The sequence below is a fragment of the Marmota flaviventris genome, chromosome 6 (genome assembly GCF_047511675.1).
Source record: "Marmota flaviventris isolate mMarFla1 chromosome 6, mMarFla1.hap1, whole genome shotgun sequence".
Taxonomy (NCBI): domain Eukaryota; kingdom Metazoa; phylum Chordata; class Mammalia; order Rodentia; family Sciuridae; genus Marmota; species Marmota flaviventris.
Window position 1 is genome coordinate 15,715,624 of NC_092503.1, and position 27,228 is coordinate 15,742,851.

The following is a 27,228-nucleotide window of genomic DNA, read 5'->3' on the forward strand; positions in this document are numbered from 1 at the left end:
TACATGCTATATGATTCGAATATGGCACTTTGAAAAATGTAAAACTATGGAGATAGTAAAAACATCTGTGGTTATCCGAGGTGAGAGGAAAGGAAGGATGAACAGGCAGAGCACAGAATTTTTAGGGTAATGAGAATTGCTCTGATGAATACTGCAATGGTGGATATGTGTGTCATTATACGTTTGTTAAAACCCATAAAAAAAGCAAAATAACAAGAGTGAGCCCTGATGTGAACTATGCATTTTGGGTGATCATGATATGCAGTGTGGGTTCATCAATAGTAACAAATGCACCACTCTGGTAGGAGATCTTGAAAGTGGGGGAATGGCAGAGGTTGTACGGGTTGTATATAAGAAATCTCTACCTTCTGATCAAGTTCACTATGTACCTACACCCTGCTCTAAAATGAAATCTACTAAAACATTTTTAAAGTTATGGATGATTGAGTAAATGTTTGAAACTTTTATGAAAAAAAAAAGATTAAATGAGTTAATATAAGATTAGATCAGTGCCTGGCATATTAAATGCTTAATAATTATAGTTCTTACTAAATAATTCTTACTAAATAGCATATAGTTCTTACTAAATCCAATTGGTTTTAGATACATCAAAGACAAGATTGATGAAGTCTCTGTTATGACTACCTCCATTTTACACATGAGGAAACTAGCTCAGAGAAGCTAAAAATAAAACTGCTTATAGTCACACAGCTAATACTGGCACTGCTGTGAATCTCTTGACTCGAAGTTTGGTGTTTTTTTCTACCACCTACCCTACTTCCACAATGAGACTATAAATAAATATATCTGAGTCAGCAAAGACATCTTGCTTACATTCCTAACTTGAAAGTGGTATACTAATTGTATGTAAAATAATTTTGATCAAATATCACACCTCCAGAGACAGCGATTTTTAAGGATATCATCAATTGTTAAGCATTTAGTTCAGATAGGACAAGGTCCTTTAAGGTCCTAAATCTCTTGTTGAGTTAAGTAGTTTAGGAAGACTGCAGACAAAGCACAAGATCAGGTGTCAGAAACTCAGGTGGAGTCCTGGTTTGCTTGCTCACTGCTCTGGCATCCTGGGTAAGTTACTCAAACCCTCTTCACGTTAAGTGATCATTGTGAGTCCAAAATAAGATAAAGGAAGTTAGTGCAAAGTGAACTACAGAACTCTGGAAAAGTAGAAGGTATTATTCTTATCTCACAATCCAGGTGCCAGAAAAACCTATTTCTTATGAACATTGTCTCAAAGGCAAAACTGCCCCCCGCCTTTCTGAAATGATCCTTTCACAAATACACAAAATTAAATGAAATTTCTCAGCATTTCACAGCATTTCCATTCCTAGAAACCATGAGCTAAAAAAAGAACACAGAGATATTCACTTGGAAGCTCCAGCTTATTTTCCTCCTTTCTTCTTTCAAAACTCTGAAGAATATTCAAGTATTATATCCTTTCATCCTTAAGCCTCCACATCAAAACTAGCTAAGGAGATTTTTGTTCCAGGGGCAAACCCACCATCTTCCTTTAATTGCATGACTGTTAACCACTGTAAATTTGTTGTTCCCTGGACACTGCAAAGACTGGAAGGTGAGGTGGGGGAGGGAGAACAGGGCTCATTGAGAAACAGTGAGAAAATGGGGTGTCCACTGACACTGTGGCGACTGTGGAGCCAATCAGAAGAGAAATCTGCAAGTCCAAACCTTCTCACCTAAATAAACAAAAGGAACTTCTCACCTGGGTGAGTACTGAAGCAAAAGGGAATAAGCAAATGAGTAAACACCATTTCTATATCCAGTCCAGGTGCCCTGAGCAGCAACCTCTTCACCCCCACATCACCTGGTTATTCTGCATAATCCATCACTGTCTTGTCTACAGTCCTACCTGTCTCTTCTAACTCACCACAAGAGTTTAAAACCACTCTCCAAATAACCAATTGTTTTAGCTCATATTAACTCCCCAAATAACTGTAAGTAAAGTTTTATTCCAGATTGTACAGATGCTCCAGAAAAAAAGTCTGGAGGTAGGAAGATGGCAATGAAGTGTTTAAGCACAGAGGAAATATATTACATGTTTGACAAAAACACTGGAGCAATAAAATAGCAATAGGTACTAGACAAAATAAAAGGCAAGGCAGTTATCAACTCCAGGAAAACAAAGAGCTATATAAGAGAGGAGTCATGGTCGTATGATATTGTGGGCTCAGTAATGAAAAATATTTTTAAAATCATAATATTATTACTCTCAACTACTAATTTAACAAAATACTGTTATATAATTTTATTGTGGAATGGATGGAAAGAAATTGTGTGAAGAGTAAAAGTGCTATCATCTTTCCCCTTAAGTCAATAAACAAAGAAGAAATAGTAAATGCATGTAGTCAATAAACAAAGAAGAAATAGTAAATGCATGTTTAGGATAAAAGAGCAAATAACAGGGAAGCAAAGGTGTTATTATATTTATATGTGATATATATATATATATATATATATATATATCACATATAAATATAATAACACCTTTATATATATATATATATATATATATATATATATATATATATATATATATATATATAACACATATATATACACATAAACATAAATGTGTGGATAAATATATATATATTTGTAAATCTATATGTGTGTATGTGTGTGTGTGTGTGTGTGTGTGTATATATCCATTTTTTCAGAGTTCTGTAGTTCACTTTGCACTAATATTCTTTACAGGGATATAACATCCATTACAGGGATGGATGGATATATATATATATATATATATATATATATATATATATATATCCCTATAAAGATGGAGCCAAGAAATGGAGAAACACACTATTTTTTTCTTTATGAGCCTTATAATATTTTTTTGGTTTTCAAAAGTATGAATATGTATTACATTGACTAAAAGTATATATCTTAATAATTAAAATTTAAAATCTCTGTGACTACAAGATGTAATCAACAGTGAAGGCTGTAGGAATACAACTCAAATAGTAATTACCTCAAACCAAATAATCATAAACATCTTTATTGTTGAAATCTTACACACTCATAAAAATGTTTTCTTCTCTCTTTGTAATATACCACTTCAAAAATCACAAGACTTACCATCAATTGCTTTTATATTACAACAAATTATAAAATATCTGATGAATCTTCCAATGCCTCCGATTTATCACAGGAACACCTAAAGTACTTCTTTTGCTAATATTTTCAGATTAATCTCTACCATGTTCTTGCTTTCAGTCATCAGAGTCTATATTAAATACCTCAATTTATTCCAATTAATAACAATTGTTTTTATACTAATATTTACATATACTATAAATACCTAAACAAAGCATAACATTTTTCTCTCAATAAAGATAATTCTTTTGTAAAAACAGAATCAGCTTTAAGTTTTTAAAAAATATATGCCTATAAACTGAAAGGATATATTCTCCAGTAATAAATCTAAAATTTTACAATGATTACATACCGTTTCACAATTTTCTTTGAAGTCTGGCTTTTATCTAAAGCAAGCAACACACCCCATTCCATTAGTTTTAAGTCTTCCTGAACTAGACATTTTAAGCTTAGAAATAATGAAGTTGTACTGTGAAACATGCGCATTCATAGATAATAACAGTCGATTAGCATTCATCTACTGTGATTTAGCATTAAAAACAGACAAATTGTTTTAATAAAAACCAATTCAAACATCACATTTAGGAAAAGTGATTTGTTTACCTCTGTTGGTTTGTAGCAGTCTACAAGAGCTTCCTGGAATTAAACACATGGAAAATCAGTTTTATTATTTTAAAATTCAATGCCACTTTTAAAATGCAATTAAAATCATTTTGTCTCTATACTATTATTTTTACAATGATAAATCAAGACCTCATATTGGTTATCCACAATCAAGCTTTATTTCAACACCAGCTGGTCATTTGAACATATTAAAATATGCAAGGATGCACATACATGCATGCACACCTTTACTTTAGAAAGTTTTAAAATAGAAAAAGACAGGGTTTTTATGCTCTTATAGCATTGAAAACAAACCCAATCATTGACTAGACTATGAGCACCACTGAGGAGAAGGACTTACTTTAAAAAATCAGGGGGAAATGAAAGTGACCATCAGGTTCTAGTCTGCAGAGAGATGCATACTGACTCTGAAGCTCAACCCAGGATGGCCCTTAACAGGAAGTGAATGCCCCACTGCATTGTTCTTGCATTAACTGAACCAGAGGGATCCTCTAACCCACCTACCTGGTGCATGTCCACCTTTCCTTTGGGCTGTATACTTTGTTAATATTAAATTGTATAAACTTGAAGTTGAGATCACCTGTGCAAGAGGGTGGTGATCACAGTGGACCTGGAGAGGGAGCTTGGTCATAATTCAGCCACAGGTCAGCTTAGGACCCAATCTCCTCAGGTTCCATGTCTCAGCTGGGAATCAAGGTGGGGGAATGACAGCTAAGAAAGCCCCTTTCAAGTTCTTGGTTTTAAAACAACCTTTTAATGTCACTCTACTTCCTACATAACTGGTATCTGCCTTATCTTTTTTTTTTTTAACTTTTATAACTAGGATGCTATTGTCTTCCAACTAAATCTACCCACAAGAAATAATCATTATAACTGAGGCTGTCCACCATTTGAGGGACACTAGTAATTACTAATACATTAAACATATCAATGCATTAAAATGTGCCCTTTGAATTGCTTTATGACCATTCATCATTGGTAATAACCATTAACAGTAATTATCCGTGGACATTAAGAACAATGGCAGGTTAAAGGTTAATTAGTTTTCGAAACTTCCAAATGCAATTTTTAAATGATAGATTTGGCCTCCCGTGGGAAAGACTGCACCTATTTTATTGCTTTCCACTAGGAAAACAGATGTTGGCACCCCGATCAATTTGCTAGAATGCTGTCAGGTGAGATCTGTTAAAAGGTATCTTACTAAATAGAATTATGCCATAAGCAAACTAATCCAGAAATTAATGTCAAGCATGATACAATCCACCTCTGGGCTTGGACAGTCCCAGTCCCACTCAGTTCATCTCCCTCTTATATGCTTGTGGGCACCACTATCCTCCCTGAAAAATGATCTTTGGAGGTGAAACCAGCCCTCTTCCAATAAAATGAAACTGGAGAAGGTCACACCCAAAAGGTGTTAGAGAGCAGACTACAGTCAAGAGCTGATTTATCATCAGAGATGCAGCTTATGAGGGTGAAGACCCAGCAGTGAAGACCCTGTGCTTCCCTCTCTGCAAAATGCCCCCACCCAAGCCCTGGTACCAATGCCCCCACGGGGCAGATTCAGCTCTGGCAAAGCCTTGGAGACCAAATGGATTCAAACATCTGAGGCTAGAAATATCTTGAATATCTTGAGAGCAGCTTACCTGTAGTTTTAATGCTCTCTCTTCCTCACTGTCTGCATCAAGAAGGTCGTCGATATCGATTTCCACGTCTGGCATTTCTTCTTCCTGTGGGCAAAAATGAAGGCATTTTATTTATGGGAAAATGTATATTGTGCCAAATCAATTTAGTTGAGTTAAATAAATGACTATGTTATCTATGGAAAGGGGATGAGGGGTAAGAAAGGGAAGGAGATACTTCAGGGAAGAGGAGGGGAATGGGAGAGGATAAGAAAGGGGAAGAGGGGATGGGGAAGGAGGGGAAAGAGAAAGGGGGAAAGGAGGGAAGGAAGAAAACCACAGAGGAACGGAGGGAGGGAGGGAGTCAAGAGCTTTAAGAGTCACAAAACAAAAAAGTGCTATTCAGAAATGACAATTTTCTACTTGCTAACAGATCATACCTGTGTGCTCAATGGCTGGGCAGGCAGCCCACAGACTGGGTGGGAAGAGTCGCAGTTTCCCACCCAGCATCTACCCCTCTCTGCCTACTCAGTCTTTATGAACTGACCCACATGTCCCTTCAGAGCTCGGGGTCTGGGAATACCCCGAGACCCCGTGATACCACCACAGGTTCTGGGTTTATTAGCAATGCCCCAGCCATTTCTGATTTGAAGAGGATGTGTGATCCAACTGAGACCCAGGGAGACTCTGGGAAAGATACTCTTCCTCCAAGAGCACACCCCCCCGCCAACACACACACACACACACACACACACACACACACACACTCCCCCTGTGAACTGAGCATGGGTTGAGGAAGCACATAGCCCTGGAAACCACGAAGAGAGGCTGGTTCAGGATGAGGCGGAATCCATGCTGGAAAAAGAAGGGAGAAACAACACAAAAAAAGCAGGTTCTGGATAAAATTACCAAGACATCAGGTCAAACTATGTCTGAGTAGGTGAACAAACCCTGCATGTGGCTTTAGCCAGTATGGGTTGAGCAACCAAAGATATCCAGTCCAGAAAAGAGGGCTTTAGAAAGGTGAAAGGCTTGGCTAACTTGGAATCTAAATTTATTTTTTCTCTTTTTAATTTGTTCTAATTAGTTGTACATGATGTAAAATTCATTTTGACACATCATACATAAATGGAGTATAACTTCTCATTCTCTGTTGTGCACGATGTACGATCACACTGGTTGTGTAGTCAGACATGCACATCGGGTAATAATGTTTGATTCATTCTACTATCTTTCTGTTAATGGTTTGGATGTGAGGTGTCCCCTCAAAAGTTTACATGTGGAACAATTCAAGAAAGTTTGGAGGAGAATGATTGGATCATGGCCTTAACCTAATCACTGAATTGATCCCTAATGAGATTAACTGAGTGGTAACCTGGAGGCAGGTGGGGTGTGGGTGGAGGAAGTGGCTCATTGGGGGTGTGGCTATGTATTCGGAGAATAGAGTCAGTCAGTCTCAGTCCCCCGCCCCTCTCTCCCCGCTAATCTCCATATGAGCTGCTTCCATTTGCCACACTCTTCCACCATGTTGTTCAGCCTCTCTTCAAGCCCCAAGGAATCGATCCAGCCTTCTCTGAAACCTTTAGCCCTCAAACTTTTCCTCCTCTACAGTTATGCTGGTCGGGACATTTAGTCACAGTGGTGAAAAAGCTAACTAAAACACGTTCCTACCCCCTTACCACCTTCCGTCCTTTCACTCCACTCTGCTAATCCAAAATACCTCTATTAGAATCTGAACTTCTAACACAAATAGACCTGGGCTCCTTCTCATCTCTTCTGTTACCTAAACCACTTCTATACCTCCCAGATCTTAAAATGTCAAAATAAAGTAGCATGTAAGAGACACCTGTAATTTTGCATTTCATTTTCTATGTGCAGTCACCTGCAGCCCAACTCCTCCCAGCCACTGGGATGGTGGAGCACTATCCTCAGGAGCTGGAGAGAAAGCTGCACACTAGGACACCTGGAAGGCCCCCCACCTGGCTTAGCTACTCTGTGTAAGCTATCTCATCTTGACTTCTGGGGCAAGGCTGACTTTCTGAACTCTTCTTTTCTAAGAAAATGAACTTAGTACTCGACCTGTTGTGTGTTTGGTTCCAATACAAAACAAGGACCCAAGCACATTGGAGAAACAGGAATATGACCCCCTACCTCTAGTAACACTAGATTCCAAGGGCAGACCCTTAATGGGCAGGAAAATTCCAGAAACAATCCTTCATTTGAGCCACTAGTGACTTATCCCTGGTCCCATGGAGAATTTCTTTTGAGAGACTTTGTTCGGATATTAAGAATTAACCCACTTGGACACAGTATTTATTATGGATGTGAACATTTCAGGTCTCATCTGCAAGGCTTTACCTGGTGGAAGAAAGATTTTGTATTTTCATATCTGCACTTAATGATAATTTACCTATTAGTGGAAACTGGTGATCTAGCAGTAGGAAATTTCAATGTTTTGACAAGAGTCAGACTGCAAGGTGACCTTTCTCTTGCTAGGACATGGATTCTGGGAATCTGGCAGCTGAGTCAAAGCCAGTTGTGACTCCAGGGCAAGTTATTCTGTATATAAATGATAATTAATGACATATAAATGATATATTAAATGCCAACTAACTTTGATGCATGGATTAAATTAGTTATTTGATATCAAGCCATCAAAATATTACCTGACACACAGATAAGACAACCAGAGCACTGGTGATTATTTCTAAGGTATTATAAAATAAACTTAAAACACAATCACCTGGTTTCCCAGGATATCAAGGTGAGGGGTATGAATATGACTTTGAGAATAGCTGAGGGTACCTTCCTTGTCCTGGGAACTTCATCTGTATGAGCCAATGTACACAGGCATCCCTGGCCTCTGAATGGATGCGGCTGGACTGCTGTGACTTTGCCGTCCTTCCCTGGATCCAGCCATCTCACACTCACATCCAGCCAGTCAACCTCTCAGACTAATACAAAGCAGGTGTTTCCAATGAGACGTCATTTTTTAACCGCTCCTCAGGGGTGGGTCAGGAAAGTGGGTACTAGCGTGCCTCCATTAGGGAAGAGGATGCCGGAAGGATCTCAAAGCTACACTTTGTTGCCAGAACACTGGAAACCCCACCCAGGACTTTGGGTATTGCTTTGCTCTACAGGTGCAAGCCTCCCTGGCCACCACCACTGACCCTCCACCATGTTGTTGTTCTCTTGTCCAGATGTTCTTGTGTCCAGCCATCTAATTTTGTGTATATTTGGAATCATGTTGAAAGGAACACTGGTAGGAGAAGAAGAGGAACTTTTAGGAGGACCTCAAATAGAGAGCAGTCCATACAACTTGAAAGTGTACCTTGGTAAAGCAGCAGAGCTTTCAAAGGTTGGCCAGAATTTCCAGGGAAAGGACCACTGGGGACACAAACACCAACAAAGAAACTCACTAGATTACAGAAGAACTGACAGCCCAGAAACAGGAACACAGATTGCTGGTGGCAGGCCCCAACACAGATGAATCACCCTCAGAACGGCCCAGTCCAGTGGAGGGCAAAGGCCATCATGAATCAGACCCTGAAGAAGAGCTGAGCAAATGCTGCATTTGTGTTTTGGAAAGTGCAGCTCAAGATGAATTCAGTTACGTCCATAATACCAGGTAGCTTTAGTAACCACCATACAAGGCCAGAACAGCCCAGCCGGTCTCAGCCAACTGCATTCAAGAAAAGCCAAACAAAATAGATGAATCGGCAAGTCCCAATCTGTGTGACAGTCTACAGAGTCTCCTCCTACCTTCTCCTGCTCTTCCCCTCAACCAGTCCCTTGGTTCAGTATTTATATTCTGTAGACACAAAGCATACATTATGTCATGGCTTAATGAAATCAAGCAAAGGAAGCTGGATATAAAACCTGTTGAAGGAACTGCAGCCAAGAGGAGCTTGGTGTCTACCATTCTTAAAGGGAGTGAAAGAATAGTACGTTCCCAATGCTCTCCTCAGAACAGCACAGCCACACGGTTCCTGCAAACTTTACTGACACACTTTTGATGACACTTGGTCAAACGGCTTTCACTGTGAGTCAGCCAGATGTCCCTTCATTAGGACTGCACAGGGCTCTCTGTTAAAGGTACTGTGTTTGACCTATCTCCCCAACCCTCGAGATCTGGGCTGTCCCTATGGCAACCACATGTGGTACTTAAACTTAAATTCATAACAATGATGACTTCCATTCTCACTCACACCAGCCACATGCACCAAACAGCTACTGCACTAAAAAGCACAGACTTAGAACACTTTTTGTCATCATAGAAGGTTCCACTGGACAGCGCTGACCTACAGTCCACTAGCTCTCTGGCCTAGAATTAGGAAGCAAAGCCCCTTTCCCCTCTCTAAAGGGCCTGACAGAAGGCAAGGAACCTGGTATCTCAAGGTCACTCCTACCACCCAAGGGCATGTGGCTGGGAAACCCTGGGCAAGCTGAAGCAAGCAGAGTGCTCATGGAGTAATCATGGCCCTCATTAGGCATCAACACTTTCCACCCATCTGTGAGTCTCTCCTTTCTCAATCAGATTCTTCAGGCCTGGGAGGAGAAAGAGCTCAACGTGCTTGCCAGGAGCACAGAGCAGGGTGTTCCCGCTACTGCTGGAGATTCTGCATCCAGGGAGAGTCTCCTCAGCCCTATGTTCCAAATATTAATTAATGCTAGAGCAGTAGGACGGAAATTCCTTAGTGACAGGCCAAACCCTTACAAGGGAGTGAAGACACCCACAGCCACCCACCACAGTGGACCAGGGTTTGGTTGCATTTGGATATTTGCCTCACATTAAAGATGTCTCCCCAAACAGTGGCTGTGGTGACAAGAAGTGAAACAGTGGTCTTCAGAGTCACTGGGGGAGGTTACCGGCTAACACAGTTCCTCATCAGTCAGGGGCCCTCCTGGTGATACTGATGAATCCCCACTGAGAAGCAGCGGCAGAGTGGCCGCCTGCGCAAGCTGGAGTGTGGGCTGTGGGCACCAGCGGCTGGCGTGGGCCCGAAGCCTGGTAAGCCAGAGCTGAGGTGAACCAGGGGGGCCCCACCCTGACTGGTGAGCAGTGAGGAGACGGAAGTGAGGGCAGATCCTGACAGAGACTGAAGGGAAGTTCAGACTGGGCTAACCAAAACCACTGGCACTTTCTGAGTCCTGATGAGCCTAAATTTGAACCCACAGCATGCTGGTACTTTTCCAGAACCATATTTTGATTAGCAAAATATGAACAATAGCATTGACCCAAGAGCAATATAAACCCCTAAACTTACACATTCAACTGGCAAGCCTTATAAGGTCCCTTATGTGAGAACTCTCTCTCTCTCTCTCTTCTTCTCACTTGAATAAATTCTACTCTTTTACACTCACTCTTCCTTGTCTGTGAATTTCATCCTTCAAATTCAGGAGATAAGAACCTGAAAGAAGAAATGGGCAGTCTAAGCTGTTGGGGTGAGCTGCTGGGGTCTGCTGTGACCCTGGAGGACACAGCCTGCCATTGAGAGCTGTGAAGACCCTCAGAGCTGAGGCTGGCAGGCTGTGATTAGCTGCTAACACTAGAATGGGTTTTCCCTGCGGCAAAAGCCTGTAACTTGTGCAGACCCCATTTGCCAGCAGAAGTGGAGAGCTAAGTTTCATCTCAACTCCAGTCTCACTGCAACACGAGGCCTGTGATCATCTCCATCATCTATCTGGTCCTTGCCTCCCTTGAGAACCCGCTCTGCCCCAGGCATTGGGTGTGAGACACTGTGAGGCCCTGGGCCTGGGGTACAGGCAGTAGAAGCACAAACTCCAATAAACAAAATAACAAACAATGGCACCAAAAGCCACTGAGCTTTAGTGATTCAGGGAGAGAGAAGACTTCCACCTGGGGCAGGCAGGGAGGTTTCATGGGGGAAGCGGGGAGGTGGGTCAGCTTGTGGAATGACAGACTTAGAGGGGGAGGGAGCATATACACAAGAGGCAAATGGTGCACAGGCAGCCAAAATACAAGGTTTATTCTGAGTATTGAGTGTAGAAAGATCCACAAGCTAATATTAATGTATGGAGTCCAGACAGATGACACAAATGGACCACATGGGGGTGATATAAGGAGTGGTGGAGAGTGTGGCACGCTAGAGGAATATGGCCCAAGGAAAGGCAGTGGGGAACACTTCACTCCTACCTTCTGTTGCCTTTTGGGGATGTGTGCTCAGTACTGCCAGATTTTCCAAGCTCTCAGGGAAGGCCCAAAATAGATATTTTCAGTATAAAAAAAAAATCTCCATTTTTAAAAACTGGCTAACAATTCCTTAAAAGATTGTGTAGGACAAACAAAATGCATCAGCTTACAGGCTGCCAGTTTCCCCCATCCTGTAGGGATTGTAGTCACTGAGCTCCGGAAGGAAAGAACAGAGCAAAGAGCTGGCCTTGACGCAGGCCCAAGGTGAGAGGCAGAGGGGGCCGAGATGCAGCCACCAGGCCAAGCACGAGCCATGAAAAGAATGAGCAGAAGATTTTAAAACAGCAATAAACAGGGAGGGAAAAACAGGTGCAAAGTGGGGATAACCTGGATGTTGGATGAAGAGAAGGAAAAAGTAAAGAGAAGATGCAGGTTCTGAGCCTGAGAGGTGTTGGAGAAAATGGCAATGACAAGGACACGGGACCTGGTGGACATTCATAAGCCAACCAACAGTTCAGAAGTCAGCCACTTCCAGCCCCACCCCAACTCCTAGGCAGAAGCAGGGTGACCACGCTGCCCTGCACAGGGATACACTGCAGCGTAGAGTGCCAGGTGCACAGCCTGGGCAGGCAGAGCAGATCAGGCCCCGGAACTGAGGCAGAGTCCCCAACACAGCTGGCCTGCAGTGGAGACGCACATCTGCACACACACGACCATACGTGACTCCCGCCACACCATGCACAGGCTCACACACACACACACACTTCCAACTAACCAGAAGATCGACACTGAGCCCTGGCAGGTGTCATGTGAGCTTTTATAAAATGAAACACTCACCCTGGTCTCGCGGTGAGCGGTGGGCAGGACTACTCAGGCTGAAACTCAGCTTGAAAATGGATCATGTCTTTCAAGCCCCATCAACACAGCTTAACAGCAGTTCTCAACAGTGGTCTCAAACTAGGGATGGTAGAGCACCGTGGGATTCCACCGCTGTGCAAGGTGGCAGCTGGCAAACGGGCAGCAGGAGGAGGCGGCGATGGGGAGTGGCATGCACTAGCTCCTATGGCCTGTCCAAACATTCTCCAAGAATAGCCAAAGCCTCTGCTGGCTCACCTTTCTCTAAGCCTTCCAGGAGAAAGCAGGCAGAGGAAGCCTGAAATAAGAACTGAACCCTTATATGAGCTCACTATGATAATATTGACACTTGGTGTTTCATTTTAATGATAATTCCAAAAAATTCCTGTACACAAACATATTCTCAGAATGCTCTGTGTGGGCATCCTACGACCAACTCTGGCTGGGCCCACTCTGTGTCTACACATTCACATGAAACAGAATTATGTCAGTTGTCATGAGCTAATGAGAAAAAGGCCACAGGGCAGATTTAATATATAAATTTAATATATATAAGTGACTCATTCACACCATCGAAGCCAGAAGTTGTCCTTCAAAAGACACTGAGCTGCAAGCAATCTGTACTTAATCCCTGTTACAAAAGGAATAAAGTCAGATATCACAGTAAATTAATGGTGTGCATTTCAGTCTCATGGATTGTATTTTGCATTTAATTTGCAGTCCTGATGTGATTTTATAGTTGGAAGAACCATAAACATAAGGTTTATACCTGGCTTTAAGTGATACATATTCAAATAATATTATAATATTAAACATAGAAATCAGCCCTGGCATCTGCAATAAATTATCTCCACTTAAAAAGAGGCCGAACCTACTTATGGCACATCATGGCAGAATATCAGAATATCAGGGGTGGAGGCAAGATCATGGAAGCTCTCAGGAGAAAAGCAGGTCACACACAGAAGGATAGAATTCAGGACAGAATTGAGCCCCAAGGCTTCCCAACAGCAACATTAAGTGCTCAAAGCCAGGAACAATGTCTTAGTCTGTTTTCTGTTGCTATGACAAATTGTATGAGGCTGAATGGTTTGTAAAGAAAAGAGGTGTATTTAGCTCACAGTTCTGAAGGTATAAGAGCATGGCACCAGCAGGCCCTGGTAAGGATCCTATTGAGGCCTCATTGTGATGGCATCCCATGGTGAGATATGTGTGAGAGGTCTCATTGCAAGATAGAAAGCAAGAGGCCAGGGAGGGACCAGGCTCCCTCTTTTGTAGCAAGTTGTTCTCTCAGGAACTGATCCACTCCTGTGAGACCCAACCCACTTTGCAAGCCTGATATTAATCTGTTCATGAGGGTGGAACCCCAGTGACTTAATTATATTCCACCCCTTAAAGGTTCTACCACCTCAACAGTGACATGCTGGGGACCCAGCTGCCAGCTCATAAACCTTGAGGGATAAGCCATATCCAATCCATAGCAAGCAATGATTCCAGAATCCTAAAGAGAAATGGTTTCCAGCCCTGATATCTACTTCCTCCTAAACTGTCAATCAAAAGAATGAAAATGGCCAAATTTTGTGTTGTGTATGTGTGCATAAATCATAACGAATCCCACTATTATGTAGAACTAAATGCAACAATTTACAAAAGTAAGAAGAAAAACCATAGACATTTTGGCACACTGGGTCTTCTGTCTTCATATTTTATCTCCAATTTTGGGAAAAAGCACTCCAGCAAAACAAAGAAACTAAGGCACTCACCTGGACTGTGGCTCATGAGGAACAGAGGGTGCTTAATGAAATCAAGACTGAGGCTTAGAGAGCCAGCAGCTAAACAGGAGGGGTGTGGAGGAGCCTGATGTGGGCACAGAGGCCAGCGCCTGGCAGGCACACATCTGCACAGGCAGCCCAGCCACCTAGGGCCCAGGGCAGGAAGGCCTAACAGAACTAACCTGGGTGAACAAGTGTACACTGACTCAGTTTGAAGCCACATGACCAGTATTTCCCTTATACATGCTTGTTTTAAAATTAAATAACCCACAATGGCTGAAATTTGCTCTGAGCCAAAGAGCGAAATCCCCCAACTCCTCCTTTGAAAATATCAAAACAGCCCAACTGAACTTGACTCTGTAGTAAAGCAAAGGATGTTTTCAATAATATTCCAGGAATTGCAGTTCTTGCTACTCAGGAGACAGGTCTTGGCCCACCTTCATCCCCTGCACCCCACAGCTCGGGGTCACTACCAGAGCATTCGAGGCATACACAAGTGACCACTGCAGCAGAAAGGAGAAGCAGCATGGGCACATGCCATCCAGCACCTGGTGCAGAACGCCTCCCTTCCCTCCTGCCCGAGACACAGTAGGACACAGTGAGCAAGAGCAGGCTTATTGTTCAAACACACTGGAACATGTTCTAAGTTTCTGAGGGTTCACAGGCTTTATTTAGCACTTCCAGTATTATTAACCAATGTCTTGTGACACACCCGCATGTCACCTGTGGTTTCAAATGGCTCATGAGGCCACTTCATTGTGGGGTAGAAGGACCCCAGAGAGTCCACCTGAACAAAGCACAGCATGAGTGCCAACTGACCAAACCTCAGTCTTCCCTCCTCTGCACAGGCTGCCCTGCTTCCAGCAGAAGTGAGGCCCCTCCAGTCAGGGCCAGGTAGGGCGTGCCCCAAGCATGGGGTATGGAGAGAGCCAGGCCCAGGTGTCTGCCATCTCCAACCTGTGTGAACTGGGGTGAGCTCTCCTTTCATCTAATGCTCAGGGCTGGATGAGGAGCTGGCATGATCGTGCCCAGTCACACAGTGCAAATGTAACACATGCCAATATGACCTTAGCAGGTACCAAGTTGAATGGGCACCTCTGATTAGCTGATTCTTCTTATAAAAAAATAAATAAAGGGGATTTGGGTTGTGGCTCAGTGGCAGAGCATTTGTCTCACACATGTGAGACAATGGTTTCCATCCTCAGTGCCACATTAAAATAAACAAAATAAAGATATTGTGTCCATGTATAATTAAAATTTAAATTTTTTAAATAAAATAAAGGAAGATAATGAATGTCAACACAAGTGTCTCTTCCAGAGAATCTTTCACTGCTGATGTCTGAAAATTGCAAGTGAAGACCTAAGACATTTCCAACTTATTCAAAACCACAGGATTAAAAGGAAAAAATGAGAGAGAGAAGAAAATGTAAGCAAAAATCCCCAGGTGCAGAGCTTTCTGGAAACAATAACACTTGTCTTTGCCTAGGAACACTAAATGTGCACAGCTGGTCGTCATTAACAATGCCAAAGTGACAAGAACATCAGGAAGCTGTTCCATATAAGGTCTTTGAGAATAAGTTTTAACTAAGATAGTTTGGCAAGGACAATGAGAGCATCCAATGGCTCTGGATACAGGGGACAGAAGGCCACCATCCTCATGCCCACTGTGCCTGCCCTCAGGACCCCAGCTCTCCACAGCAGCACTTGCATGGGAATACCCAAGGGACACAGGCAGCTCAGGGACACAGATATCAAGACACACATCCTGAAAAGACAGCACCCTCCCCCTCACTCAGGAGGTGCTGGGCAGCTCACGAAAATGGACAAAGACAAGCCACCAGTAGCTTAAACTGGTGTTGGGCCACAGTCAATGGCAAAGGACAGGGGGCGGGGGGATAAAGACATGTTCCAAAACCAAGGGTTGGTGTCACCCAAGGAGAGAATGAGGCAGCGACAGCCTTTCCTGTCCCTAGGAAGGCACATCTCCTGCATTGGAAGCTCTGTCCTGCTTCCCAGTGATTTAGGGATGGGGCCTGAACTGAAAGAAGATGATCCATAACCTCTTCTTAGTGATACTGCATAAGGGCAGGCCAGGATTCTCTTAGGCTAGGAACCCTCAAATGACCCCACTGTCACACAAAGACAATGGGAAGAAGCCTGTTACAGCCCACTCCTTAGAGAAGATGGCTACTTATTCTACCAAATCTAGGCCACAAGGGTGCCAGGTCCAATATATACTCTGATCCTGGTGGTCCTGGCACCAAGCATGATCCCCTCTTTCTCCTCTCTCTCATGTGATATGAGGGAGCTAAAGAAAGGAACTTTCCAGCAATTCCTCATGCTCATGCAGAACAGGCCGAGGCTGTGGAACAGAGAGAACTAAGCCATCCAACGGCGCTTCTGCAGTGTTGGGTTTCCTAACACCAAACACTAAATCCAGTGATTGGCAGGTGCGCAGAGGAGTTAAGACTGAGAAGATTATGGGGAAAAGCCATTTGGAGGAGACTGAAAGGAAACTGAACCCCATCCAGAGGCTCCAGGTGGCAAGGAGACACCCTGCACTTTCCAGTTTTAAATGACTATTGTCAAAATGAACTTTCAAGCTGCAAAAAGCCACAGAGGAACCTTAAATGCAAATCTGGAAAGGCTTTCTCTGTCTGGTGACAACTACAAGACCTTCTGAAAAGGACAAGGCTGTGGAGGTCATCAAAAGACCATCACAGTGGTTGCCAGGGGCTGGTGGGGCAGGAGGAGCATGGGATGTATGCTGGGAGATCTTGTAGGTAGACGCTAGTCATCATACACCTGTCAAACCCAACCAGAGGGTCACACACACACTCAGAGAATGTATAAGACCAATGGTGGACCCAAGGGAAACCTTACACCTCAGCTGATAATATGGGTCAAGATTGGCTCCTCCATGCAACAAGTGCCCCTAATGCAAGGTGTTCAGAAAAGGGGACACTGGAAGGGCATGGAGTGGGAACAAGTAGATGAGAATTCTTTGTACGTCCTGCTCGATGTTTCTGTAACTTAAAACATCTAAAAAATCAAGTTTGTAAATTGGAAAAAGAAAAAAACATGACTTCAGGGATGGTGACAGCACATGGGAACAGGGGATGCCAATTCCACTGGGCAGCCTGTTATAATATCTGGACGTGTAAAAGGTCTCAGGCGATTCGGACAATGACATTCAGCCAAGAAGCCGACCTAGCCCTCCTCACCATGTTCAGCTGTACCTCCAAACCAGAGCAAGTTGTGGGAGGTGCCGTGGGGCACTGCATTAGTGAGGAAGGAGTCGCTGAGCCACCCAGAGTCTGCTCTGCCAAAAGGGGGACCCCCACTCCATGCTGAGAGGAGTCAGGGTCACAGCCAGCAAGACAAGAGCCTGGCCAAACCTCAGAACAGAGGGGGTTTTGAATGAGGCAGACAAGGCCAAGTCAGGAGAGCATGGAGCAGGGAGCTGGGCTCCATCTGAGAAGAGCTGCCAGGGTCAGGCTCTGCTCTTCTGTGCCTGTGTGGCAGTCGGGCCTAGGGAGGGACAGAGGGAGGAACGCAGACTTCATGCTGGCAAGCCTTAGGCTGTTCTGCATGAGCATGAGGAACTGATGGAAAGTTCCTCTCTTTACCGCCCTCACACCACATGGCAGGGAGGGAAAAGGGACTCATGCTTGGTGCCAGGACCACCAGAATCAGAGTACAGGGCCCTGGCACTTTAACCCACTGCTTTGAGTCAAATTCCATTGTTAAAGTGAGAGGGTGACACCTGGATGTGAAATGAGCAGATGGAGGGGCACACTCATTGTAAATAACTGGCATGGCCATTTCAAGGTCACAAGTGTGCCCTACACAGGCAGTGGTATGTGGAGGCCTAAGTAGGAGTTGTGTAATGGGATAGTAAGGATTGGCACTGAATGGAAAGGAGCCTTCTGCCTTCTGCCATGTGAGCATGCATCACATCAGAAGTGTGACTCTTCATAGTGCCCTGACCCCCTTCCACCATCTGATCAACACCATCAGTTCTGAATCTCAGTGTCCCCAAGTCTGTGCTTTTTACCACCTCCCCTGTCCCCAGGCTGAAGACAAAACACTCCCTGCCTAAGCTACTGCAGGGACCTCCTGACTAGCTCCTGTGCGTCCACTCCCATTCCTCCTCCAACCCCATTTTCACTCTGTAACCAAAGTAGCACCTTCAAGAACACAAATCTGTCATTCTGCTGAGAACATTTGGATGGCCTCCCAGTGCTCCTAAGACCAAAATTCTAACCATCCTGTGCAAGGCCTAGGGTGTTGGGTTTCCGGGCTCCTTTCCATTCAGTGCCACTCCTTCCTATCCCATGACACAGCCCCCACCTAGGCCTCCACATACCACGTGGTAGGCAGGGGAAAGAGGGGCTCATGCTTGGCACAAGGGTGGAATGCTGTTCTCATTATCCACCTCAGCTATCACGTCCTACGGCAAAACGTCCCTGGTCATTCTGGTGACAAGGTCAACCTCCCACCCCTTGAAGCTTGCTCCATAGCACTGTGTCCCTCATTGCACTTACTGCACGGTTACAATTTGACATTGTCCTGTCCCCTCTCTGTACTGTTAGCCCATAGAGCAGCGCTCTGCACGGTGCCAGGCACACAGCCAGCCCTTGGTAGCCATTTTTTGAATGAAAGGACAAGCAGCTCCCTGAGGTGGACATTGCCATCATCTCTATTCATAGATAGGAGGTCTGAATGTGTTGTCCCCTGGGGCTGACAGCTTGGTTTCACACCTAGACAACCTGACCCCAAAATGCATAGCCCCGGCGGCTCGTGCCATGACCATTCAGGGCGCAGCACAGCGCAGTGCAGCTGAGGAAAAGCGTTCTCCTCTCTGATTTCAGGGACCTTCGAAGCAGCAAGAGAAAACAGCAGAGCCTTCAGCCTGCAGCCCGAGAGGCCTCCCAGGCCACGCTGCGGCTCCAGCCCCTGTGTGTGCGAAGTGGGGAGACACCCTCAGACACCTAGAACCTGGGGCCTCCATGGAGACCTGGAGGAGGACAACCCTTTTGAGACATTCAAGGTTCCACAGCCCCTTGTAAGACATGAACAGACTCGGGGTCAGTGGAGACCTGGGAGAAGCGCGAGTGAGGAAGGGCTGATCATCTCTGCAACATGAGAACCCGCAGCTGAAGGCCCAGGCTTAGCCTGTTACAAATCCAGTAGAGGTGGTGGCTCTGGCTGTGGTTGTGCTCTGGGCCTGTCACAGGGGAGGCCACATCCGCACCTGAGAGGAGTGTCCAAAGGGAAGGACAGCCAGAGGCTGGGCTGAGAGACGAGTCAGAGGGTGACCCCACTACCTCGGCTCAGAGAGGAAAGGGAGCACTCCCAGAGTGCCAATGGGGCCTGGGGAGGTTGACTTAGTGAAAAGAGTGACCCTCAATCTGCAGACTTGGTGACAGCGTTCAGTGAAGATTATCGGGAAGGAAGAGGCAATGGCCCCATAGAGGCAAGTAACGAAGGCCCTGGCACCGCAGGGGTAGCTATGACAACTGCCAGCCTCTGGGGGACAAGAGAGTTAATTTAAGATCACAGGATCTTAAATTAGATACTTAATATTAAATTAAATACTTAAATACTTCAGAAACTTAATTGGTTTTTAATTGTTTATCTGTAGTAATATTTATTTATATGTTTGTTTCTTTGTTTGTTTTGGTTCTCCTGTAAAAGTACTCCACTGGTATTTACCATGCTGCTGAAAGTTTGAAATTGACCTCAAGATAATTGTACAGTGTACCTGGTGGACTAAATAAAGCAGCACAAAAAAAGTCAAAGTGTGGAAAATCTCAAGTCAAAGATAAAAGTTAGGTGAAAATGAGCCACTTGAAAAATATCTTCCCAGAGCACATCTGTCTTTGTCCATTTGTGCCATTATTATGCAATACCACAGACTAATTGATAAAGAATTTGTTCTCACGGTTCTGGAGGGTGAGAAATCCAAGGCACTAAGGTTCTAGCAGGTTCAGCATCTGGTGAGGGCACCATCACACTGCCAAGGCGGCCCCCTGTGACAGTGCCCACCCCAAGGGAGGAGTTATGCATGCTCACATGGCAGAAGGCAGAAGGGAAAGCAGGCCCAACACTGCACACTGCATGAAGCCCCTTTAATAAGAGCCTTGATCCCTTTCATGATGGAGGAGCCCCCGTGGCCCAAGCTCCTCTTAAAAATCCACTTCTTAATCATATCTCATTGGCCATCCAGTCTCAACACCTGAATTTTAGAGAAACACATGGGAACCATACCAACACCTCCGCAGAGAGCCTGCAGTGCTCTCTTTCAAGTCATGACTCATGGAAAACCTGCCTCAGAATCCCCCTGTGAATGTTTAGAAATGCAGATTCCTGGGAACCCATCTCAAAGTCAATGAAACCTAAGATCTGAGGCAACCAGGAGAGGCCACCATGAAGATCCACCGGTGTTAGCGTTTGAGAACAAGAGGCTTTCAGTTCCTTTTAAATAAGAGACACCATTCCATTACAGATGATAACAAGGAAAAAAAAAAGAGGGAAAGCCACCACTCCTGAATGGTCACTGATCTCCATGCCCCTTTTAGAGGAAATACTCATTTGTGCTATGCCAGTCTGCTCACTTCAGGCTGGGCACCATGTAGGTGCTGGGGATTCAAAGATCAGCAAGATGCAAGACCCATGCCTACAGTTTGTGCAGGGTGGGGGCAAAAACACACTGAAAGCAAAGAGAGAGGCAGATGGCGGCTGCCTGAGGAAACCCTGCCCCTTGGCCAGGAAGCGAAGCTCAGTAGTGTGAGGGGCAGCAGGGCTGCCTGGTCTCCATGAGGGACTTGCCACTCTGCCACTGCTAGTCTTGGCTTCTCCTGAGACCCTCTGTGAACAGATGGCATTGCTGAGGCCCCCTTAGTGTTTCTCAGCCCCCGTTGGCACCTCCATTTGGAAAATGAGTCAAGAAGAGCATCTTCCACAATTTTTGCAACCATGTAGGCCTTCACCCCAGCGCGAGGCAGGCTGGGTGAAGTGTTGGCAAGGGGCTGCTCCAGCAGGGGGCCCACCCGTTCACACCCACACCCAGCAGGGGCTCTCCTCTCCTCTCCGTGGGCAGGGATCACCTGACAACCATGCAGCCAGGGCAGGGGCATACAGGGTCAGACCACCTGGTCCTCCTCCTCCCTGACTGTGGCAGGTGGGGGACACATGTCACACCAGATTGCCTCCACACTGGAAACACAAGCATCTTCTTTCACCCTGCTTCAGCCACCTGCATGCCCACCACCAGGCATCCTCTGACGGTATGGAAATCAGCAATTTTCAGCCTCAAACTCAGCCCATCAGCTTGTGGGCCTAATTCACGGACCCCAGGCAGGCAGTGAACATTCAGTTCAATTCATGTAAGACAAGGCCCCCTGGAGACAGCAGTTTGGGGCCATCTTCTGGGAGTGACTGTTGGAGGTTAGAGGCCCATGGTTTAACTTCTAGACACACAACAGAAGCTAGAAAGTCAGGCTGCTCCTGTGCACTGGGCCTGAGGCTGAGCCTCTCACACAGGGCTCCTCACCAGCTCTTTCCTCCCCCACGGACTCCTTTACCTTCTACCTCTCGAAGGCAGAGGAAGACAAGGGCAGCTGACAATCCTATGACCCTTCCACAGCCCTCCAGTCATCCCCTGAGGTTGCATATCAGGTAGCTGAAGGGGTGAAGCAAGCGGCAGAAGGTCAAGCCTAAGTAGGTGAAGGGCAGAAGGTGAAGTCTATGGGGTAAGTGGGAGCATGAGGCCCTTCTTCAAAACTGGGACACGCTCGTCTTTCTTCCACAGGTGCTGCAGGAACTGATGAGGGCAGTTTCACCTTTACAGCTTAGACTGCAGGCAACCAACCAGCAATCACATTCCAATAATTTCAGAAACCACATTTTGTCCTTTGGATTCAGTCACAAAGTACGTTTCGACTACAGAGGCAGCGAGTTTTCATCTCCCCCACATCTTCTCCTTTTGCTACCAAAACAGACACCCCAAGCAGACACGAGCAAAGGCAGATGGAAAGAGAGAAAGGGATGCCATGCTTTAATTTTAATAAACCAATGGACTCTGCGTTTATTTTACAAAGGAAAAAATGGTGGTAAAATTTAGGGGATAAAGTCTATGCTGATCTATGTTTTGATTCAGAGAAAGAGGGGTTACATGGTGAAATCTTTCCCTGGAGCTTTGTTTATTTTTCTCCTGGGCAGGGAACACTTTGGATTGATGACAAGTTCAAAACAACCTTGCTGATTAAAAAAAAAAGGCTTGAAACAAAAATTAGATCCAAAAATCTGATGCTTTGCTGCTCCCACTCCTGTCAAATATTGACACAAATGAAAGGAGAAAACAAATGTCCTACGCCTGGTGGGTGCTCCATAATGATCTGTGGAGTGACTGACTGATTTACTTTGAGTCCCATGGCTCTTCACACTAGCAAGCTTGCTCCATTGTCTCAAAGCAAGCAGTGCTCAAGATTTATGGCTGCCCAGTTGCCCCCAATGACCATAAATCCTTGCTTGCTTCTAGGCTGTTCCAGGAGGCCCAGCTAGTAAATGAACAGGCGTAACCAGGGTCTACTGTCATGAGTCCTTCTAAGGAGAGTGTGCGTTCCTGCTTAGAAAGGGGAGGGGTCAATGAGGACCACAGTTCTCCCTGTCACAGGAAAGGGGTACCCTAGTTCTGTACTCTCTGAGACACGTTCGTCAGCCTATATATAGAGTGGCCAGGCTGAAGAGCCTTGGATCTTTGATCCTTGGGTCCTTCCTGAGAACTCCCAGAGGCAGTCACCATCGGGAGATGGGGTGAAGGCCATTCAGGATGATCACTGCCCATGACCATGACCTGGCACTATGTCAACTCCAGGAATTTCTGTTCCTATAGTCTCCACAGCTCTGTGGTCATTTGCATGTTCAAACGTATCTTAAATGGGTCTGGTGTTCCAATTTGGGGGGATGAGAAAGTTCTGGGGATAGATGATGGGTATGGTTGCACTAAAATGTGAATGTGCTGAGCACATATTTTAAATGATATGAATACTTAAAAATGGCTAACATGGTGGCTATGGTGTGCACACTTGTGATCCCTGTGACTCCGGAGCATTGCAAGATGGAGGCCAGCCTCTACAACTTAGCAAGATCCTATCTCAAAATAAAAAAAATAAAAGAGGTGGTAGGATTGTAGCTCAGTGGCAAAGCAACCCTGGGTTCAATCCCCACCATACAAGCATACACACAAAAAGACTAAAACAGTACATTTTATATTATGTATATTTTAGAACAATAAAAATAAAAACAAACTACAAGATATATGAAAATTGTCTCAATCAGCAATAAGAACAATCTTCAAGGACAGGGACTGTTTCATCTATTTTTGAAACTCTCACACCTAGCACAGTAGCCAGGCCCCTCCCTAGCATAATTTTTGTTCTGATTAAAAAAAAAAAATAAAGCTCTCTCTCAAGTAAGATGCTTAGGCCTGAAAATTCCATTGAACATCTTTTCTGGAATGTTCAAGTTAAGAAAGAGTGTGACCCAGAGAATTACATGGGTACTTCACTTCTTCTAGAAATTGGCCCAGAATTGGAGACAAGCTGATCACACAGTTGATAAAAGGGGCAGGGAGAAGGTAATAACTAGTAACCAATCTAAATATGTAAGTAAAGAAAGTATAATAGGAAAGTGGACATACATTGTTTTTATCACTCCTGGCTTTTTAATGGACTCACCCAGACAGAGAGACTTCAGGATTAACTGTCATATTTATGAGCTGGCTCCATCTGACCTTTAAAATGTGTCAATAACTGTATCCAACATGTGTATATTAAAGAAGCAGACTTCCTCTGCACTCTCTGAGATGCTAGACAAATAGCAAACATCCACCACCAGGCAATTCAAATAAACAAGACAGAAGCTTTAACTATGTAACAAATTTTAAGAGCCTCTTACTTTTACAGCAGACCATGGAGGCATTTTATCAGGTTCATGAAGGACAGAGTTGCTTGTGCCAAAGACAAGAGGAAGGTAGCAGGGGGCCAAGGAGGTGGGGAAAATTGTAAAATATTTTAAATGAAACACTATTTCATCATTGTAAAGGGACATTTTAAAAACATCCTAGGGTCATAAATGTTTGGTTAGTAAACAATCAAAGAGTTCTTCCTTTAATTAATGGAAAAGAACAACTTATAATTGATCCACAAATCATAGCAGAACATAATTTGGTTCTCTCCACTAAATTACACACACCACTTGAAGCCCATCTTGCTTACAGTGTCATTTTGAATGCACTCCCCAGAGAGAAACAGGAGTTTGCTCTACCAAGAGAATTCTTGGCTCAAACTGTTTCCAAGTCCTCAAAATGGTTTTGAATTAGTTGAATAGTCATTTCTATGGGGGATGTAATAGAAAAGGGAGATGGATTTTGAGATTAAAAAAAAAAAAAGATTAATTAAAAAAAAAAAAGCCCTCATCAGGCATTTGGTAATGTCTCCTGAAGAAACAGATGAGAGCCAGGGGCAGGAGGCTGCTCTGGAGCCTCATCCCATGAACAGCAGTGAAAGGAAATGGGGAAGGAGGTGTTGCCAGGAACAGCTGTTCAAAATCCAGAGGGAGGGCCTGGCAAGGACATCCCAGATGTTGTGAGCACCCCTGCAAAGGCTGTGGAGCACCGCCGCCCCAGATGCACATCTCTCTCATCCTCCCTCCCGAGCCCTCCTGACAGCACGTGAGTCCTTCTAACCTTTTCACCTCCTATCTCTTGACCTTTAGTCTCTGTATTCTTCATCTTCCTAACCTCCCACCTGTACCTGAAAATCCTTTTGAAAATGTAGCCTTTTTAAGACAGCTTCCCCAATTCTAGCAAAACAAGTGTACTTTTTACTTTCTTTTTTGTTTTCTTACTTTTCTGAATAGCTCAGCATTTGGAGACCACTGACATAGCCAGCCTTCTGCCTGGAACAGTCATTTCTGAGATTTCCCCACATTCTGAGACACTTTTCCTTTGTAAACACTGATGCTTGGGTCCACTCTCTGGAGATGAGGATAAAAACCTGGAGTACCTGTTAAGACTCCTGGACAATTCCCATCATCAGCAGCTTTGAGGACACTAGACCTGGTACCCCTGAGCTGCTTCTTTCTATGAATCACAGCCTGGCCCATATCTGCCAGGGGAATGCTATAGAAACGGTTTTTGCTTTGTAACCAAACAAGAGATTAAGATGAAAACTGAAGAGAGAGAGAGAGAGAGAGAGAGAGAGAGAGAGAGAGAGAGAGAGAGAGAAAGCGCTGATCACTCAGAATATTCTAGAGTCAATCTCCCTTCAAGCAGCTGACGACCAGTGTACAACTATGCTCTGGTTGTTCATCCTCAAGTACAGTAGAGTCATCCGGCCAGGACTAGGAAATGAGGAAATATCTGCTTGAACTGCCAGCAGCAGGTCAAGTCCACAAATCTGCAGCAGCCAAACCTCTACTATGGAATTTCTATGCTTTGTGAGGACCCCCAGAGGCCATCCAATAGCACCCTTCTAGGGAGATTCTGTACTTCAAGAAGACTTGGAAACAAACAAAACCAAGGTGTTCATTCCCCACGCTGAGTCTGAAGGCTCCAGTCTCTGGGTACCTGGTCATCTCTGCATGTGGTCTTCCCCATCCCTCTACGCCTCAAAGCTCAGCTGAGACCTCCCTGGTGCCTAAGTCCATTTCTTTCCTGAATAGTCAACAGGGTAATGTTTCTTTCAGTGTCTCACCTTTCTGTGTCAATGATTACACACAATGTGCATGAGTACTCAAACAAGCAGACTCCTCTCTATATCAGTGAGATGCTAAAAAGGGCAAACAAGTATCAACAAGTAGTTCAAATAAACAAAACAGGGTCTACGATACTGAAATAAAGATTCTGAAGTAGGGATCATGCACTTATCTTTGCTCTCCACTGTGAACTTTCAGAGCATTATACATGACTGTTTTACTTTTGTATCTCTCCCAATTCTGAGCACTGTTCTTTGTACACAGTGAATAAATAAGCATTTGGAGGATACATTCATTCCTCAGACATTTACCAGGCGCCCATAATGTGCCATATAGTGCTCTAGGGCTAGGAATAAAGACCAAAATAGACATGATCCTTGCCTACCTGATATTCAGATATGCAAACTCTCCTATGAGGATAAGTTGCTACACGGAAAAGGAAAGCAGGAAAGGGACACAGGCAGTGTGTGTGGGGGGGGGAATTTCAAAATCAACTGATCCTAGAAGGGTCACAGGAAGTTGACCTATGAGAAAAGCCCTAGGGAGACAGCCACACAGAAATCTAGCAAGCTGCAAAGCCCTTAGAAGGAACATTTTTGGCATGTTCCAGAAAAGAAGGGAACAATGTGGTGGGGGGGTAGGGGTGGGCAGAGAGAGCAAAAGGGAAAGAGTAGAATATCAAAGAGGTAATAGGCAGGAGGGATGGGGACTTGGATTGCACAGGCTGCACAGGTCAGCATGAAGACAGGTATATAAGGAGACTGACATCAATAGGATGGCTGTGGTATCTGTGTTGAGACTAGAGTAAAGGGTAGGGAGAAGAGAGGAAGCAGTGACAGCAGGTAGAAAGTACAAAATTACTCAAGCAAGAGAAGTTGCAAAGGGCCCAGGGTAGAGGAGGTCAGATTTGGTGTGTATTTTAAAGGAAGAGTGAATGGGATTTGCCTACCATGGAATAGATAAGGGGAAAGAGAGGGTGGTCTGCCTTGCGCAACTGCTAGACAGAGTCACCATTCTTGCAATGGGGAGGAAAAATGGCTAAGAGCTGCTAAGGGAGGGACAGGGATCAGGCTCAGGAGCTCGACTTAGAACATAAGCAGGTTGAGCTTCCTGCTAAAATGAAGACTTCAACGATACAGCAGATGTAAAAGAATGAAGTTTGGTGGAGGGGTCCGGGCTAGAGAGATCATTGTGGGATTCACCTGTATATAGATGTCACTGTAGGTCACCTAAGTAACTAAGTAAAAACTCCAGAAGACAATATAGAAAGATCAGAGAAGAGGGCTCAGGCCTCCTGTGTGTGACATTGGAA

At 44.5% G+C, this 27,228-nt stretch overlaps 1 protein-coding gene across 1 annotated transcript in view; it reads right to left on the reverse strand.

Moving 5' to 3' along the window:
• The window catches only part of Ppp1r14c (protein phosphatase 1 regulatory inhibitor subunit 14C), an 82,403-nt gene that overhangs the window by 16,543 nt on the left and 38,632 nt on the right, over positions 1-27,228 (reverse strand). The window contains exons 2-3 of the mRNA XM_027939379.2: positions 5,400-5,483; positions 3,736-3,768 (exon numbers count right to left, since the gene is read on the reverse strand). Coding sequence (XP_027795180.1) covers positions 3,736-3,768; positions 5,400-5,483 — 117 coding nt within the window. The remainder of the gene's footprint in view (positions 1-3,735; positions 3,769-5,399; positions 5,484-27,228) is intronic.